General features: G+C 40.9%; 1 protein-coding gene across 1 annotated transcript in view; it reads right to left on the bottom strand.

Annotated features, from left to right (window-relative positions):
• The window catches only part of LOC137433109 (ephrin-B2), a 220,550-nt gene that overhangs the window by 76,343 nt on the left and 125,973 nt on the right, over window positions 1-18,234 (bottom strand). The window contains exon 3 of the mRNA XM_078783212.1: window positions 10,714-10,806. Within this exon, the coding sequence (XP_078639338.1) occupies window positions 10,714-10,806 (93 nt within the window). The remainder of the gene's footprint in view (window positions 1-10,713; window positions 10,807-18,234) is intronic.

The raw sequence follows: 18,234 nt of genomic DNA, 5'->3' as shown, positions 1-18,234 counted from the left end.
AAAGAAATTGAAAGAAAGTTTTCCATTTCTATTGAACAACAGCTACCTATGATATTCCAGCAAACAGTGGGTATCGGACCCGACGCACTTCTTTAAAAAAAATTCATTCTTGCACATGTACAAGTCTGATTTGGTCCAGAACACGAGCAGGAATAAACAAACATCTGCAAGAGGGGGTGGAAACATCTTCAAATTCATTGATAATTTATTGCCAATTGATTTTGGGTTCATATTTCATCAACCTCATGATGACATTGATCCAAAAGAGCCAGGATGAAAAAAGGAAAACCAAACTCAGAATTCAGTTTCCTTTTTAGAATCACAGATCGATATCAATAATAATAAATTTCATACCAAATGCTTCCATTCTATATTGCAGGAATGTCTTAATTATTGGACGGAGACATATCTAGAAAGCTCTTTTATGGTGCAGGTTCAGAGGAAACAAGAATAAAAAGACATAAAATGTCATACACCCCATGCTTTTAGTAATTTTGCTGTACGGAGTTAAAGGCCATCAGTCAGCCATATTTGGTCGGATTACAAAACAAAATCCACTGCATATGTATACTCATACCTTATATATTGTCTTTGTGCCAAGTTTGAAGAAAATCGGTCCGTGCCTGTCCGAGAAATGGATGGGGACACGATTAAGTAACAAAATGGCCGCTATTCGGCCATCTTGGATCTGATCTCGAAAGAAAATGACGTGCGTATGTAGGCCATAATTCATTATCTGTGTGCCAAGTTTGACCAGGATCGGTCAATGCATGTCCGAGAAATGGTTGAGGACATGTTCAATATCGGTTTGTTTTTTTTACAACTAAAATGGCCGCCAGTCTACCAGTCGGCCATCTTTGATCAGATCGCAAAATAAAGTGAGGTTCCATATTATAGGAATGCCTTAATTGTTGGACAGAGACATATCTAGAAAGGTCTTACATGGTGCAGGTATAGGCGAAATAATCAGGACACTGATATCAACCACAAATAGCACTGAACTTATCGATGGATTTAAACAGCTAGTGAGACATATGCTAGTGCAGGAGCTGCAGATTAAAACTAGAACGGCACTCAATAGAGAACATACTCCGCCAGGCTGAATAGCTCACGTTTTCTATCCCACTGATAGGCCGGATCTGGATTCGGACCTGAACCAAAATCAAATCGGCTTGTTCTTGTCACCTACCAAACTCATTGACCAAGTTTCGTCCAAATCCATCCATAACTTTTTGAGATATCATGCTATATATTGTTTTTGGCCCTATCTCTCAATGGTGTGGCATGTTGTATGAACCTTGAGGAGAAAGGAGGAACGTGGTCGATGAAACCACCAGAGACTGACGGTTTCGTGAGAGTTAGAACAGCTTCCCCCAGGGTTTAATATAGCAGATACGATTCAGACCGACCAGGGGTGAGCAAGGGGCACCGTGTGTGGGGGCATGTATGTGTGCAGGCCTTTGCAGGTTAGTTAGCTTTGTGTTGAAATTAGATTGGTGTTATATAGAGGGGGGTTCAAGTGTTTTGGAACGGGAAGCAGTTCCATTGTTGTTGCAGTTTGGCAAAGTTTAATTTGGCAAAGGTGCAAAGGTTCACTGAATGGCTGGGAGTGTGGCTCATTGGAGGTAGGTTTTTGTTGAGAAGGGCTCCCTGGGTGCTGGGAGCATGCTGGCCCAGAATAGGCCATGGGGCCCTGATGGGGAGATCCAGATTTGTGGGCCCAGGTACCCAGGAAGGGGACCTGAGGCGCCATGTGCCAGGGAGTGCGCAGGGGGAAACCTGAGTGAGAATTTGGACAGGAGCAGGTATGCTTTGTGGCACAGTAGGAAGGAAGTGCCACAGTAGGAAGGTAGGGTACCTGAAGAAGGAGCCACACTGCCCAGCCACAATATTGTGGAATGGCAGAGATGGAAAATTTGAGGGCCAGTTCCAAAATGAATTAGGGCACCAACACGTGGGACGGCGGCTAAATTGGTTGTGTAGAAACACTGTAGACGGGTTTAATGTTAAATGCAAAATATGATTTTTAGAGTACTAGATTAGAGTATAGATGCTCCCCTTTTGTACCACTTTGGATATCGGTAGCTGCTGGAGTAATGGATTATGGTAATTGGATTTTCCTTTGACCCATTGTGGTCCAAATTGTTAGTGTCGGGGTAGGCATACCCCCATTGGGCTACTCCTTCCGCGAGCTTTTTGAGGCCATGCCACCTTATTATTTTTTAACACCAAGTGTGCCTAGAGATAGTTTAGTTTAAATGGGATTAGTGGGCTGGGGAAGGATAAATTCGTTTGAAATGGCTTAGATATTATGGGTTATTATAATATGTAAATCAGTGACAAAAATCTCAATTTAAATCCATTTTAAAATTAGGCTGTAACACAAGAAAATGTGAAAAAGTCAAGGGGTGTGAATACTTCCTGAAGGCACTGTATATAGAAACAATTTTTCCAAATTAACTTTTTAAATCTTACTATAATTCACCAAATGTCCGTCCGTCTGTCTGTCCGTCCGTCCATCTGTCTGTCTGTCTGTCTGTCTGTCCGTCCGTCCGTCCGCCCGTTCGAAGGTACCGCAAAAACGGCTGAACAGATCGCAACGATATTTTGGGTGGGTAATCCTGGGATCTCCTGGAGTAAAATAGGCTATATTGTTTTTCCAATTTCAGCTTTGGTCTCCAGCATTTTCAGGTTTGGACTCCCGCATAACATTATTTTCCCCGGGTAACGCACAAACAGCTGCACCGATCGCAACCTGACGAATGAAAACACACAGTTAAAAATAATGACCTCGGACAAAGACCTTTTATAAGGACATGGGTTGAATCCCTGCTTGAGAGAATGCCAACCCCCTCCCCGCCATCACTGTCGTCTCTCCAACTCACAATCCCATGAGATATGCGGAAAGGACGACCCAAAACCAATTATCTTCTTTTTGATTCGTATATAAACATCATTAAAAGTAAATAATGACCTCGGCCAAAGTTCAAACGACGTGAGTTTGATCTCTACATGAGAGAATTCCACATAGCTATTTGGGCGGTGTATAAGCTAACAGATCGCTGTCTCCATCGATATTGCCGAGGCCGTAACACCTTTCGGCTCAAAATCCTTTTAACTGTTGACTTGGTAGTTTTTACAATGAAGGAAACATTAACAATGTTGTTAAAAGTTAATTTTTTATATTAATGCTGTTTAATTTGTGATTGGAGTTATGCTGTTTGGAATGAAAAAAGAGATATCGAGCTCAAGTAAATGACGAAATGCCGTGATGGTTTCTACTTTCTAAACGTGAAATTCACGGATCACCATATGCAGATTCGCCACGGAACCACGATCGATGTTTCTATACGTGAACGTACACGTGCACGTTTTTCATGGAAGTCCTTCACGAACTTGCTGTCCATGTCTGACGTGTGACTGAAGGTGCTACGGCAATGTGGAATTTATTGGTTTCATGCTTTAGCATTCGCCGTATCTGCATTGTCTGTTTGCTTCTGGCCTCCCACCCGTGCGTAGCATGGGTACCTCACAAGAGTTCATAACTGAAGAGATCAAAGGGTACACTTATAGTTGAAGGAGGTTCCATTCAGTTTTCATTACATTTATTCAATATATAGAAACCATTTTTCCAAATTAACTTTTTTAATGTTCATAACTGAAGAGATCCAACTAAACACTTATAGTTGAAGGAGGTTCATTGTCAGGAATATGTGCAAAAAACATGTACAAATCAAAATTCCCTGGTTGTAAAAAATATTCAGCGCTTTAAGTCAGTACTTAGTGGAAGCACCTTTTGCAGCAATGACAGGTCTAAGTCTTTTTGGATAGGTCCCCACCAGCTTTGAACAATGAGATGGTGAAATCTTTTGCCCATTCTTCATGTGAAAATTACTTTCATTCTGCCAAATTTGATGGGAACCGTCCATGGACTCCAATCTTCAAGTATCACCATAAATGTTCAATTGGGTTCAAGTCAGAACTTTGACTGGGCCACTCAAGAACATTTATTTTGTTCTTATTCACCCACTCCGATGTGGCTTTAGCTTTGTACATCAGATCATTGTCCTGCTGAAATGTGAATCTCCTACACTGTTTCAGGCTCATGGCTGACAGACAGAAGTTAAACAATTGATTATGTACAGGTGAAACATATTACACTTATTTTATAACTTTTCAAACAAATAATTTGCTCCTTAAGTGATTTAGGGTTAATTAGGCAAAGGGGTTGAATACTTATTTATGCAACTGAGAATCATCTGATTTTTCTCTGTTAATCTAGTTTATTCACATTTTATCAGCATTTTTAAAAACTTTATCACTTTAGAGTACTTTGTGAAGACTATATATTAGGTTTGATTTGAGAGCATCATGAAATAAGCTCAGGTAGCATCAAAATGTAAAAACTTTGGAGGGGGATGAATACTTTTGCAGGCCACTGTATAATTTCGTGACTACAGTCACTACTTAATGATTTTTTAAATCCCTCTGTCATGTGTCATCGAAAGCTAAGAATGTTTCGGTATTTGGCCAAAACAAAACATCCAACAAATTACACACTCAGATCTCCATTACGATGACGTGATGTGACGTGTCAAGCAGAAAATAAAGCATGCAGCACAATGTGGGCATGGACTGTGCACGCACAATAAGGGTCACGGAGGTTGTCGAAACAATTCACCCACCAAAAAAAATTACGACAGAGTAGTTTGGCAGTTTTATTCCAGAAGAAGCAAAGCAGCAGTTAACTCGGATTTTAAGATTTATGAACAGAGAGTTTTTTGTTGTACAAGTTGTTTCAAGATATAGATTGAAAGCAGAACTGTGGAATTTACACTTTAGCACAAGCAGACACACGTGTGCAGTTAGGCCCTAACGTTAAAACAAATCAATACTAGAAAGCATTTGAAAATGCAAAGCCCGTCTGCATCCGTTTGTATTCAGATGTCCTCTTTTTCTTATGTATGCTTAAAATAACGAAACAGTTTTAAAGAAATACAAAATAAAAATGAATGATTTTATGCAGCCTTGACCTTTCAGCTTTACATCTAAAAGAATAATCAGCTTCTAACTTTTGATCGGTGAACCACTTATGTGGACCAATATGCAAATTCTTAAAATTTCAGGTCAGTCTGGATGAAAATTGACAATTTAATTTGATGCTGACCTTTAACCTTTTGACCTTTGACCAATTTATTAATTTAGCTTCTCCATGTTGTCATAATAAAGCTTTCGTGAAAATTTGAGGACAAAACTCAAATGGTAAATTGAAATTTCAGGTCAATCGCATGAAAATTGATGATTTTAGGTTACGCTGGCCTTTTACCGTTTGACCTTTTGATAAAATCATTAAGTTGCCTTCTCCGTATTATCATAATAAAGCTTTCGTGAAAATTTGATGACAATAGCTCAAATGGTTAAAACAACTACGGTCTGGACAGACACACACACACACACACACACACACACACACACGCACGCACGCACGCACACACACACACACACACACACACACACACAGAAGTGATTGCCAAACCTCGTGTCCGTCTGTGCAGGGGACGGGCTAATAATACCACGCTTGTTCATCCGTCTGTCAGTCTGTCTGTGTCGAACATTCCATCCCACCCATTGGTTCGACAGTTTGCCTGATGCCACCCACAATTTCAACCTGAAAAATCATATGGTTGCCATGTTGGTTGGTGCTTACTGCAATGCGAAGCCAAAGACATATTTGCAGCTGGCATATTCACAATTTACATGCCCTCCCTAGATTTAGCTTCCGTGTAAAATGACCAAAGTGACAGTCGGAAGGATTTTGAGTTGATAGGCGTCACAGGCCTTGTGAAGGTAGGCCTCAGCGACCAAGTCAGTGATCTGTTGTATCTGCACCACCCAAATAACTATGCGGCATTCTCTCAAACAGGGCTTTTACCACGGAGGTTATACAAGATGTTGAAGGCTTGGAGTGGGGAAGGGATTGACACCTTAAGGTTCGAAGGTGGAGGGTGTGGACTTGGGGCTTGGGAGTGGACGTCGATGACTTGCGTTTTTTGGGGGGAGGGGGCGTTGAGGACTTTAAGCCACATTTTACATTGTGCTGTTGTTCCATGGGTACCTGATAGTAAGGAATAAAATACCTTTCATGGTAGTTGATCCATTGTGAATAAAAGTGAAGCCGTTTCGGGCCTTACCCTTCGGCAGAGCAAAAGTGGACCTCCTGTCTGAATACAAAAACTTTTGAACACTGTACCAACAAGAGAATGATGCCGCTAGTATTGAAACAACAAATACACAAGACATCTTGAAATACATAATCGAGGACACATTAGAAGATGCTTATGCCAATCTTACAAGACACCATCAATTTATTCAACTACAACTCCAGCTGAGCGATTATTCAGCAGGATCAAACTGATTAAGCATCATCTTCGCTCCACAATGTTCCCCGAGGTGTTTAATGGTTGAGAACAATAAGGGTTAGGGTTGAACTTCCCTGCTGACATATATCATTTGGCAGGATTTTGTCCCCCTTGATGACAAGGTTTGGATACGCCGCTGGCAGGAGGGGCCAAAAACACTTAAATACTTTGTGGACTCTTGAGAGAAAAAAGACGCCCCTTTGGTGGAGTAGCTTCCTTTCCCAACAACATGTTGTCTAATTTCATCCGGATGTAGTAGTTAAAGTTACGTGTGTTAGTAGATGAGTCAGCAGCTATAGTGGAGCGGCACATTAGCAGAAGGAAATCAGCTGTTTGATTTTTGAGCTTTGATGTACATGCGGGATTTTTAGACGAGGGTGAAGCATAGTCCTGTACGATAAATGGGGTCATGCCCGGCACATGCCACACCTTGATCCACCGAGTCATACCTACCTCCTTACACCCAGGCTGGTGCTGTGGACAGACATGAGCAGGCACCTGGACACAACACTATCTGGTTTGGCATAGCGACTCTGCTTGTCCTGTGGCTCCCTATCTCCTCTATCGTGTGTGTCTAAAAGCCTTAAGCACAAGATAAATAAGGTTCCCAATCATCATTTGGACTGTTCTGTGGGGCGTGTATTGGTAGAGTTAATTATTGGGATTTATGATTGCGGTCTGTAAAATATGTGCCTTTTACACCACACAATACACTCGTTGAACTTAAAAGCCCATCACTTGTTCAGCCGTTCTCTGGTTCATCTTACTTGCTTGTGACGGTTTCATCTGGCAACTCTGGGGGAATATGGAGATAGAGATTGCTGTGGACTTGTATCGCTAGAGTACCAGACAATCATGCGGATCAGGCCCCATAGTTCCAGTGAAGGTAAATCTTAACGCCACAGCATACAATGCATTCCAGACGATTGTGTGCTTCCAACTTTGTGGCAATATTTTGTGGAAGGCCTTTTCCTGTTTCAGCATGACAATGCCCCTGTGCACAAAGCGAGGTCCATACAGAAACAGTTTGTCGAGATTGGTGTGGAAGAATTTGACTGGCCTGCACAGAGCCCTGACCTCAACCCCATCGAACACCTTTGGGATAAATTGGATCGCCGACTGCGAGCCAGGCCTAAACGCCTAACATCAGTGTCCGACCCCACGGATGCTCTTGTGGCTAAATGGAAGCAAATCTCGCGTGGTAATGTTCCAACATCTAGTGGAAAGCCTTTCCAGAAAAGTGGAGGCTGTTATAACAGCAAAGGGGGGAGACCAACTCCATATTAATGCCCATGATTTTGGAATGAGATGTGTGATGTTCGGGTGTCCACATTCTTTTGGTCATGTAGTGTATATTCCAACAGTACGTAATTAGTGGACATAATCACACAGCTTTATGGCTTCTGGGATGGACGGACGTACAGCTTCACGGATCGACCATGTTTTTCGGTTATATATACAGAGTGGTCCAGAAACCTTGGGCACATGTTGAAGAACGATACCTGCAACAAACAACTACGTAAGTTTATTATTGTTCTTTGGTGCAAAACAAAATATGATTACTCGTTAAACAGTCTAATCAGTCTAATATACATGAAGCAGATCAGCTCAAATGTTCAAACTGCTTTCCTTCATTGTGTATGCACAGCTGTTGCCGTGACGAAACACTCTGACACACAGTTCTGCACGTTTCAATCGTTAAGGCAGCAGTCTCATTACGTATGAATTGTTTCAAGTCTCTAAGGATCGTAGGTTTCCTCCCATACACTTTGTGTTTGAGGAAACCCCAAAGGAAGAAATCACAGGGTGTTAAATCACAAGACCGCGGCGGCCATTCAACCGGACCACGATGGCTAATCCATTTGTATGTAAAGTTCAAATCAAGGGCCTGGGGTACACTGGCAGCATAATGAGCTGGCGCACCATCATGCATGAACCACATTTGGCCATCATTGAGTGGAAATACATGCTGCTCCAACATTAGAAGGTAATTTGCAGCATTCACATTTTCTTCGAAAAATATTGGTCCAACAATGCCTCCAGAAGAAATGCCTGTCCAGACGGACACGCTAGCTTGATACTGGACGTTGTGCTCAACAGTAAATCATGGGTCGTCTACTGCCAATATCACGCTGTTTTGATGATTCACAGAAACAGATAAAGTAAACTTGGATTAATCTGACCACAAGACCCTGTTCTGCAAATTATTGTCCATAGCCATTAACCCAAGCAATGTCTCACATGCCTCAACGTGCCTGTCAAAATCATCTTCAGATAGTTGGTGAATTCATCTGGGTATGTATGGTTTCGCATTAAGGTCTTTTAGTATTCTTTGAATCGATGATTGGCTTATGTTGGTAACGTTTGATAAACAATGAGATGATAATGGTGTGTTACTGTCGAGTTGTTGTTGAATGACCACTCTGCTTTCCACAGTTCGAACAGTACGATGCCTACCTGGTGACTGTTTTGGAAGAATGCCGCCTGTGTCATCAAACTGCTTGTTTATTCTGCCGATGGTTCTTCTGTCAATTGCGTCGGCGCCACAATCTTTGACAAGTTGTCTGTGAACTTCAGCCGAATTTCCAGATACAGAATACAAGCGTACAGCGCAAATTTTCTGTCTCACGAATTCCTCCGTCATATTAAGGCGTCTAATTTACAATGAACTGAACTAATGCAAAGACAAACGCGGCCAGCACAGTGAGCGAAACTCACCCCGATCCATATCACATGATGCAACTCACCCTGTTGTGTATCACATGATGCCTGTGCGTGTTGAAGCAGTCATATCCATTTACAAGTAATCATGTTTTGTTTTGCACTAAAGAACAATAATAAACTAAGTTGTTTGTTGCAGGTATCGTTCTTCAAATTGTGCCTGGGGTTTCTGGACAACCCTGTATATATAGATTTATAACATCCTTTAAATGTTAACATAATGATTTAGAAACAGCTGTTACTCTTCAATAAAGCATTTGACTTTTGAGGAACAGACATAAACTAGAACAACACTCTTCGACGTCACGACGTCGACCGATATGCCGCCATCCACATTATTACATCATTATACATACTTGTACCAAGTCTGATTTAAATCTAATCAGCTGTTCTGAAGTATCACATTTTTACTTGACATGACCTCTGACCTCACCAAATTCACAAAATCACCTCACTCCTCACCTTTGATGCCAAAATATAATACATTCATCTTTGCATCATAATTTATACTTATACCAAGTTTGGGCAAAATCCCATCACTGGTTCACAAGTTATCACGGCAACAGGAGATTTACAGAACATGACCTTTGACCTCTTAACGCAAAATGTAATCAGTTCATGTTTGCATTATATATACTTATACCAAGTTTGTTCAAAATCCCATCACTTGTTTACAAGTTGGCACAGCAACATACTTTTTTAACATGACCTCTGACCTTTAACCTCTTGACCCCAGTATTTATTTAGTTCATGTTTACATCATTATGCATACCTGTACCATGTTTGGTTTAAATCCCTTCGGCTGTTCTCAAGTTATCACATTTTTACCTGACATGTCCTCTAACCTTTCACCTTTTGATGCCATAATCCAATCAGTTCATCTTTGCATCATAAATACTCATACCAAGTTTGTTTAAAAAAATCCCATCACTTGTTCATGAGCTGGAGCGGCAACATAATATTTTACTTAACATGACCTCTGACCTTTAGCCTTTGACCTCCTAACCCTAAAATCTCATCAGTTCATCATTACTTCATTATACATACCTGCACCAAGTTTGACTAAGATCCCTGCTTTCGAATTTGACTTAAACGTTAAACATCGAATTTGACTAAGGTCCCTGTAGCCGTTCTCAAGTTATCACAGTAACAAAATAATTGTAACTTAACATGACCTCTGATTTTTGACCTCTTGGCCCCAAACTCGAATCAGTTTATCTTTGCATAATAATATATAATTGTACCAATTTTGGTTAAAAAAAAATCCCATAACTAGTGCACTAGTTAGCTCGGTAACAGAATTTTTAGCTGATGGGACGGACTGACGGACAGCCAGATGGACAACCTGAAAACAATGCCTCCGACGACTTCGTTGGCGGGGGCATAAAAATTGTGTTTGGGGGTGGAGGTAGAAGGTTGGGGGTGGGGAGGGGGAGAAGGGAAGGGAAATGGGGGGAGGAAGTTGGGATTTGGGAGTAAATTTCAAATCCAACAAGTAAATAAAGAAACAGCAATAATACGTGCAAACGGGTGTTTAAAAATAACAGCAATTGATTGAAGCACTCAGACGCACCTTGTCCGACCCTCATGATAAGCCTCATGCCATGTGAGCGGCAGACACCACCGCGCAGACGAGCCAGCCCATGCCGTGTTCCTGTCGATGTCGCTGCCGAGACAAGTGAAACGACATTGTTAGTTAAAGGCCTATGTCTTGGCAAGGTGGACCATCACAACTAACTTGTAGACCTCAAAAAACACCATGCAGTTTTATCCAATTGTAGATCAAACGATGGACAACAAAAACCTCACTCGTTCACTGTAGCTTGTCATAATTGAACCAATCAGCATACACATGCTATCGACAGCACAACTTGAAGCAGCAACAGTTATTGATTTCAAAGATATAAACAAAGAGTTAAGGAAGTGACGGGGTTCGTTTAATAAGCGGTGGGCATGTAAAGACGCACAACTGCAATGTTTTAAACATTGTGGCTTCACTAAAGGTTCGGATCAACCCAGGGATCCCATGAAGCTGCTATTCCAGTTATTACATTGTGGTTTTATGTGAAGTGGAGGGTCAGGGGCAGAGGACTGTGAGTAGCTTGCCAAGGTCTTTCATCGTCCATTTTCCTTCTATACTCATTCATCTTGTAGAAATTTTGCTATTTTACTTTATAGTCTGGCTGCAAGTCTAGCCTGGGTTCGAATCTTGACCCGGCTATAAACTTTCATCCCAGTGTTTCACAGGCAGGGTGGTTCATGGATGTGTGTGCCCACGTTAAACTGGGCATCCCGTCTGACGACCTTAATTGGTGGACGCTATAAAAGCTACAAGGCGTCCTTCGTGAAAGCCGTCACAATGGCCAAATTCCAAATTATTGACCTCACCGTAGTCAAACGTCAGACCACAGGTTCATGAAAGTCTTCCTCCGGTTAAAAAGGAAGAAACTATTACATCTGCAATATTATTTTTGGTGGTGATCCGTGGCCTTTGGAGATCTCTTTGCCAATTACAGTGCAATTCCGCACCCTTAGCAAGCATCATGAGAATCCACCTTTGTTTGTTAGGCCCAAGGCTCCCCAACATGGTTGTTGTCCATCTGTGTTTGTCAGCAGCCAAATCCCCACCATCGGCAGGAGTAAGACCTAAAGTACCCCAAATACGTTCCCAAAAGAAACCTTGCCACTGCTTGCTTTCTACCTCTGAGACCTGCCATCTGTTTTGAAGAACTGCCCCCTGTTCTATGCACACCACGAACGGAGCAAAAATAGAGCAAACCATTCCTTGAGGCACAAAACACGGAGTCACTTGTTTCCTGCCTCGATGAGCACATAAAGGTGAGGGAGCATCGGTAGTTCGTTAAACATCGGAATTCATAAAACATCCAAAGCAATCAGCTTTGATTTCCAAGAACCAGCCTGGCCAGCTCCATTATCTCGGAATAGCCTTTGGCTAAAACAATTATTGTAATTAGAATTATTCCCACCTCCGTGCCCTAACCACCACTTCTTTAGGAATTCCATCATCATTGTTGATGTGACCATATTCAACCACAATTTCATTTTAACGCATGGCATTTGGGCCTACAGCAGCAGGCAATAATAGATGTTCCGAGGTAAAAGAAAACACCAATTTTTTTGGCTTAAATAAATAATAAATCAAAAGACATAGCCATATCTAAATATAATATAAAATTTGTAAAATGTAACACGTTTCGGTACATTATAATGACTTGCTTTCTGCACCATTGGTCTGTGACTAAACCTCTGCAATGCTCGTGGCACTAGGTGCAGCATACGAGAAGGATTTTAAAAAATTCCATCCTTCATGCAGCACTCGAGTGGCTGACACCCTACGTTTACGTGGTCACAATACGCGTGGCAATTCGTTGGTTGGCACGAGCTCGTGCGTGAAAGCCTCAGGAATCTCCATATAAATACCAATGGCAATTCATCTCACCCGCAATTTGTCAAGCAATAACAGAAACTCTGTGCAACATTTTTGGTTGATCACTTGTATGAAGACCAACAAAATAGGAATAACAACCAGCTCAGCTAAGAGAGTAGATAGACACAGCTATGACTAAAAGTCGGAACTAAATTACACAAGGTAAGCATGATAATGAACTAAGATGCCATAAACTAAGATGACATAAATCAAGATGACATGAATTAAGATGACATAAATTAAGATGACATAAACTAAGATGACATAAACTAAGATGACCTCAACTAAGATGGAATAAACTAAGACAAACAGACAGACAGGGGTGAAAACATGAGATGACATAAACCAAGATGACTTAAACGAAGATGACAAACTAAGTTGACTTAAACTAGGATGACATAAACTAAGATGACTTAAACGAAGAAGACATAAACTAAGATAACAGAAACTAAGATAACATAAACTAAGACTAACAAACAGACAGGGGTGAAAACATAAGATGACATAAACGAAGATGACTTGAACTAAGAAGACATAAACTAAGATAACATAAACTAAGATGACATAAACTAAGATAACATAAACTAAGATGACATAAACTAAGATGACTTAAACTAAGATGACATGAACTAAGAAAACATAAACTAAGATAACATAAACAAAGACTAACAGACAGACAGGTGTGAAAACACAAGATGACATAAACCGAGATGACATAAACCAAGATAACTTAAATGAAGATGACATAAACTAGGATGACATAAACTAAGATGACTTAAACTAAGAAGACATAAACGAAGATGACATAAACTAGGATGACATAATCTAAGATGACTTAAACTAAGAAGACATAAACTAAGATAACATAAACTAAGATAACATAAACTAAGACTAACAGACAGACAGGGGTGAAAACATAAGATGACATAAACTAAGATGACTTAAGCTAACATGTACATTCACAAACCAGGACAGATATGTCCTTCTCATTGGTGCTCTTAAGCACCTAATCCAGATAAACAGTCCATTCACAGCAATCAGTCAGAGGTTTGTGTAGAACACACCTGTCCACTCAGGCGTTGCACCAGCCCACATGGTCGGGAGTTTGCAATACAAGCAGCTGCCCGTTTGGCGAGCTGATAAAGTTCTCCAAGTCTTGTTGTGCAGAGGCACAGACTTTTCTCTCAAATACTTTTCCAAGGATTTTCAGCTTATTTTAGAAGCTTTGCGAGCCATTTTAGCTGACAATTTTTAAAATCTCCCACACACAATATACTTTATGATGCGCTGAATGCCATATCCAAATCCTCCTTGGGTTTCTGCACATGCGCATCAAGCATTCTGGGGGCAGAATCGGTTATTTCGAAAGTCCAATATGGAGGTGGCCATCCCAACTTAGTAGAACGTTACCATGCACACCCAGAGGACAACAACCACTTTTCAACATATTTCGTCCGGCGGTTTAGGAGTGCATAAAATACAGAACATGTATGTAAATTGGCCAAGTAGTTTTCAATTCTATAATATTTTCATACAGAGATAGTATTATAATACTGCAAACCTCTGCGACTTGTATTACACTTTCCCACCGGGAGTGGTGCTACAAGATACAAATTTATATAGATAATTTGCGTTGTCTCCCACCTCCTGTACCCACGCTACTATGAATTTTTAAACTCCCAAGACCCAATCTGGCACAATCCAAGTACACTCATCACATTTCAACTCATTCCGTCCAGTGGTGTCGGAGTGCATATAAGTGAAAAGCATAAACAATAAAGCCAAATTATATATAGCCCGATTCCTTTTTTTACATGGTTGAGGAGCTTTAACACAAATATTACACACATGGAGACAGACTCCAGACAACATCTGGGATTTGACTTCAGACAAACAGCCGCTGACTTTGCGGAAGTGATGTAAATGTAACTTCCTGTGGCATCTGGGTACAGACGACGCCATGTTTGTGAGTTCACTTTTCTCGAAACAAAACTCCCCACTCCTCCTCGAATATCAGATGCCAACCCACAGAGTCTAATCCATCCATCCTTTACCCTTCAAATGCTGAGCAAACAGCAAGGAAGTGGTATGTACCATTTTTGAAGCCTTTGGTATGACTCAGCTCAAGTAAGAATCAAACTGCTGGCATCTCAGACTCAGAACAAACAATCTAACCATTGTGCTCCTGAGTTTGATTATCACTTTTTAAACCTTGTGTCTCTCCGGGTTCAAATCCGACATGTCAGGTGTATTTGTCCATTGTCAACTTTACTGCATCGTCCAAGAGTTTCATACACTAATCATACTAAAATACGCCATTTGGTGTCTGTCTGTCTGTCTGATGAATTTTTGACGCCAATACATTCCGTCGTTACTTATCCAATCTCAACCAAACTTGACAGGATGAAGAAGGGTTACAAAATGAAGGTTATAGCGCATTCATTTGCCCCCCCCCCCCCTAGCCAAGGGGTTTTCTCCCGTGAGTGGGTTTTCCCCGCCGTTGTCGTCAATGAGGTTGCATGTTGAGGTGTATATCAATGTTAAATTAGCATTATCGTGGCGTTTTTCCAAAGAAGAAGATTTATCGTGGCATTTTTCCAAAGACGCTTTTAATCATCATACTAAAATACGCCATTTGGTGTCTGTCTGTCTGTCTGTCTGATGAATTTTTGACGCCAATACATTCCATCGTTGCTTATCCAATCTCAACCAAACTTGACAGGGTGATGAAGGGTTACATAATGAAGGTTGTAACGCATTCATTTGCCCCCTTCCCCAAGGGGGTTTTCTCCCCTGAGCGAGTTTTCCCAGCCATTTCCATCAATGGGGTTGCATGTTGAGGTGTACATCAATGTTAAATTAGCTTTATCATGGCGTTTTTCCAAGAAGCTTTTAATAACAAAATGAATGATTATTATCGCATATTATTAATGTTATTACGAAACAATATTAATACTAATAATGTCCCACTTCCCCAAGGTGTTTTTCCTGCAGTGACAACGTGTATAAATAGCTTATCTTACTATAATTCACCAAATGTCCGTCTGTCCGTTCGAAGGTACCGCAAAAACGGCTGAACCGATCGCAACGATATTTTGGGTGGGTATTCCTGGGACCCCTGGGAGTAAAATAGGCTATATTGTTTTTCCAAGTTTTCCAAGTTTTCCAATTTTCCAGTTTTTCCAAACACGATGGAATAATATTTGCCGATTGAACAGTCATGTGGCTTTTGTTGAAATTCTACAAATACTGTTTAGATTTTGATGAGAATTACGAACCTGCAGCGAATCCTGAAGTGGATAGATGCCGGTAATGCACGGGTTTGATAATATCCAAATACAACCGTCATTCAATCGTAATGTTATCTCCTAACCCCCGCTGAAGGCTAACCCCCGCTCTAGCAGGGAAAATGGCCTTTAAAATGCATGTTGTTGTTGTATTCAATCGTAATGTTAACTCGTTAAACGTTAATCGTGTTAATCGTTTTGTTAAAGTATCAATTGATGATTGGAATTGAGTGAATACAATTAAGATTTTGAATTCGTAATTGTATTCACCCAACCATACGAACTTCACATCAGGATTTAAATATTTGTTTATGTCACGAATGTTGTTAAAAGTTTATTTTTTATATTAATGTTATTTAATTTGTGATTGGAGTTATGCTGTTTGGAATGAAAAAGGAGATATCGAGTTCAAGTGAATGACGAAATGCCGTGGCAGTTTCGACTTTCTAAACGTGAATTAGCGGATCGCCATATGCAGATTCACCATTGACTGGGTATGGAACACACATACCTGTTTGTTTGCGAACGGATACGATTTTCATGGAAGTCCTTCACGAACTTGCTGTCCATGTCTGACGTGCGACTGAAGGTGTTACAGGAATGTGGAATTTATTGGTTTCATGTTTTAGCATTCGCCATTTCTGTATTGTCTATTTGCCTTTGGCCTCCCACCCATGCGTAGCACGGGTACCTCACTAGTAGTTATCATGGCGTTTCTGTGGGAGCAACGGCTTCTACAGGAAGTAAAAAATATTATAAACCACAAGCACGTATGATTAGCTTTTTAAACACTCGTTAACGCTCTTTATAACACTAAATGAAGAAATTTGGAGGAATCTCGACATCTGTGAAGTAAGGTTTACTTACAAAACTGAGCAAATATCCATGGTACTCACACAAAAGTTAGGTTAATAACATGGCCTTTTCTGCCACTAGCATGACGTTTTTAGTAGCGACCTTTGAAACTCGCTCCTGCTGTTTAACACGAAACTGAAAGGGGGAATTCCTGATTGTGTTCATTTACCAAGCAGCTAGCTAGCGCTTGCCAAGCCAGCCGTTCCTTAATGATTTTGAATGGCGTGCTTGCTCGAATGCTTAAACCACTTGGCGATCTCTCCACAACAAACTTGGTAAATGAACACACACCCAATGTTATTGAGACCCGACCATAGATCGACTGTAATATATATATACCTCAAAGAGAAATTACCCTTCTTGCCGCTCCCGTAGTGTGCGGGTGTACTAGTGCTCAATAAATTTCAAATTGATCGGATCAAGCGTTCTATTTGTCTAATTATGACGTCAAAATGAAGGCACCGATGACATCATCATGAATATATATTGTTCACCATGGGGAGTACTTGACAATGAGCCATGTTTCAATTTTTCCATTGAGCGGTCTCGGAGATATAGAGGTGCAAAGTTTTTCGGTTTTTCCAAGATGGCGTCCATACCTCATGACCAATGACGTCATTATTATCATTTAACAAGACTGAAAGTCTAACAATGGCGTAGCCGGGCTTGTTTGATACTTTAGTTGAAGAGGATAAGGTGGAGATACCAGTTAGCAAATAAATGGCATCTCCACCCTATCCTCTTCAACTACAACCAGAATAGGATGGAGATACCTGGGTGGAGGTACCAGTTAGCAAATAGTGTAAATATTAAATTATTTTTAAGTACTATAAGTCTCTAAGCTGTCACCATGGAAGTGAAGAGATTGCATTGAGACACTGGTTGATTCTATGTGTTGGTCAGTTAGTCAACACTATCAAGTTGACCTCAGCACCATCCCGATACACACCACTGTTTGTGTTACGGAATGAGGTGTTTTATGGCGGCTGGAGTGCAAATCCTCCCTTGAAAAACCAACCTCCATGAAAGAGGACCCAGTGAGTTGGTACTCATTTTGCCGACCTCGGAAGGATCCACATCTGGTGTTAATTCAACAGCTGACCGGGATTCTAACTCAGGACCCTAGGATCGCAAGCCCTGCACCCTATCCAATAAACCAACAACGGGCTTAGGGTGGTTGGAGGTAGTCATAAGAAATGCTTCAATGTTTGAAGAGCCCTTAATCAAAGTTTTCATTATATATGATCTGGAGGGCATACACGTTCTATTTGAATACCTCCTTCTCCTCCCCCACCCCCCTCTGCCGTCATATATCATGAGCCTGTTGTCATAATTTCAGTTCCCCCCAATCAAGTGTGATAATTTGCCCCAACCAGGTATATGACGTAATATATGAACGTTCCCTAAAGGGTGTTGAAAGAATCATAACTGGAAAAGCCAAATGGCATTACATTCTACCTTTCAGAAGTGTAATTGCCGGCTATAAAACTCACCCAATATGTAG

The sequence above is a fragment of the Myxine glutinosa genome, chromosome 8 (assembly GCF_964187855.1).
Source record: "Myxine glutinosa chromosome 8, kmMyxGlut1.1, whole genome shotgun sequence".
Classification (NCBI taxonomy): Eukaryota; Metazoa; Chordata; class Myxini; order Myxiniformes; family Myxinidae; genus Myxine; species Myxine glutinosa.
This window is presented reverse-complemented; position numbering and strand designations above follow the sequence as displayed.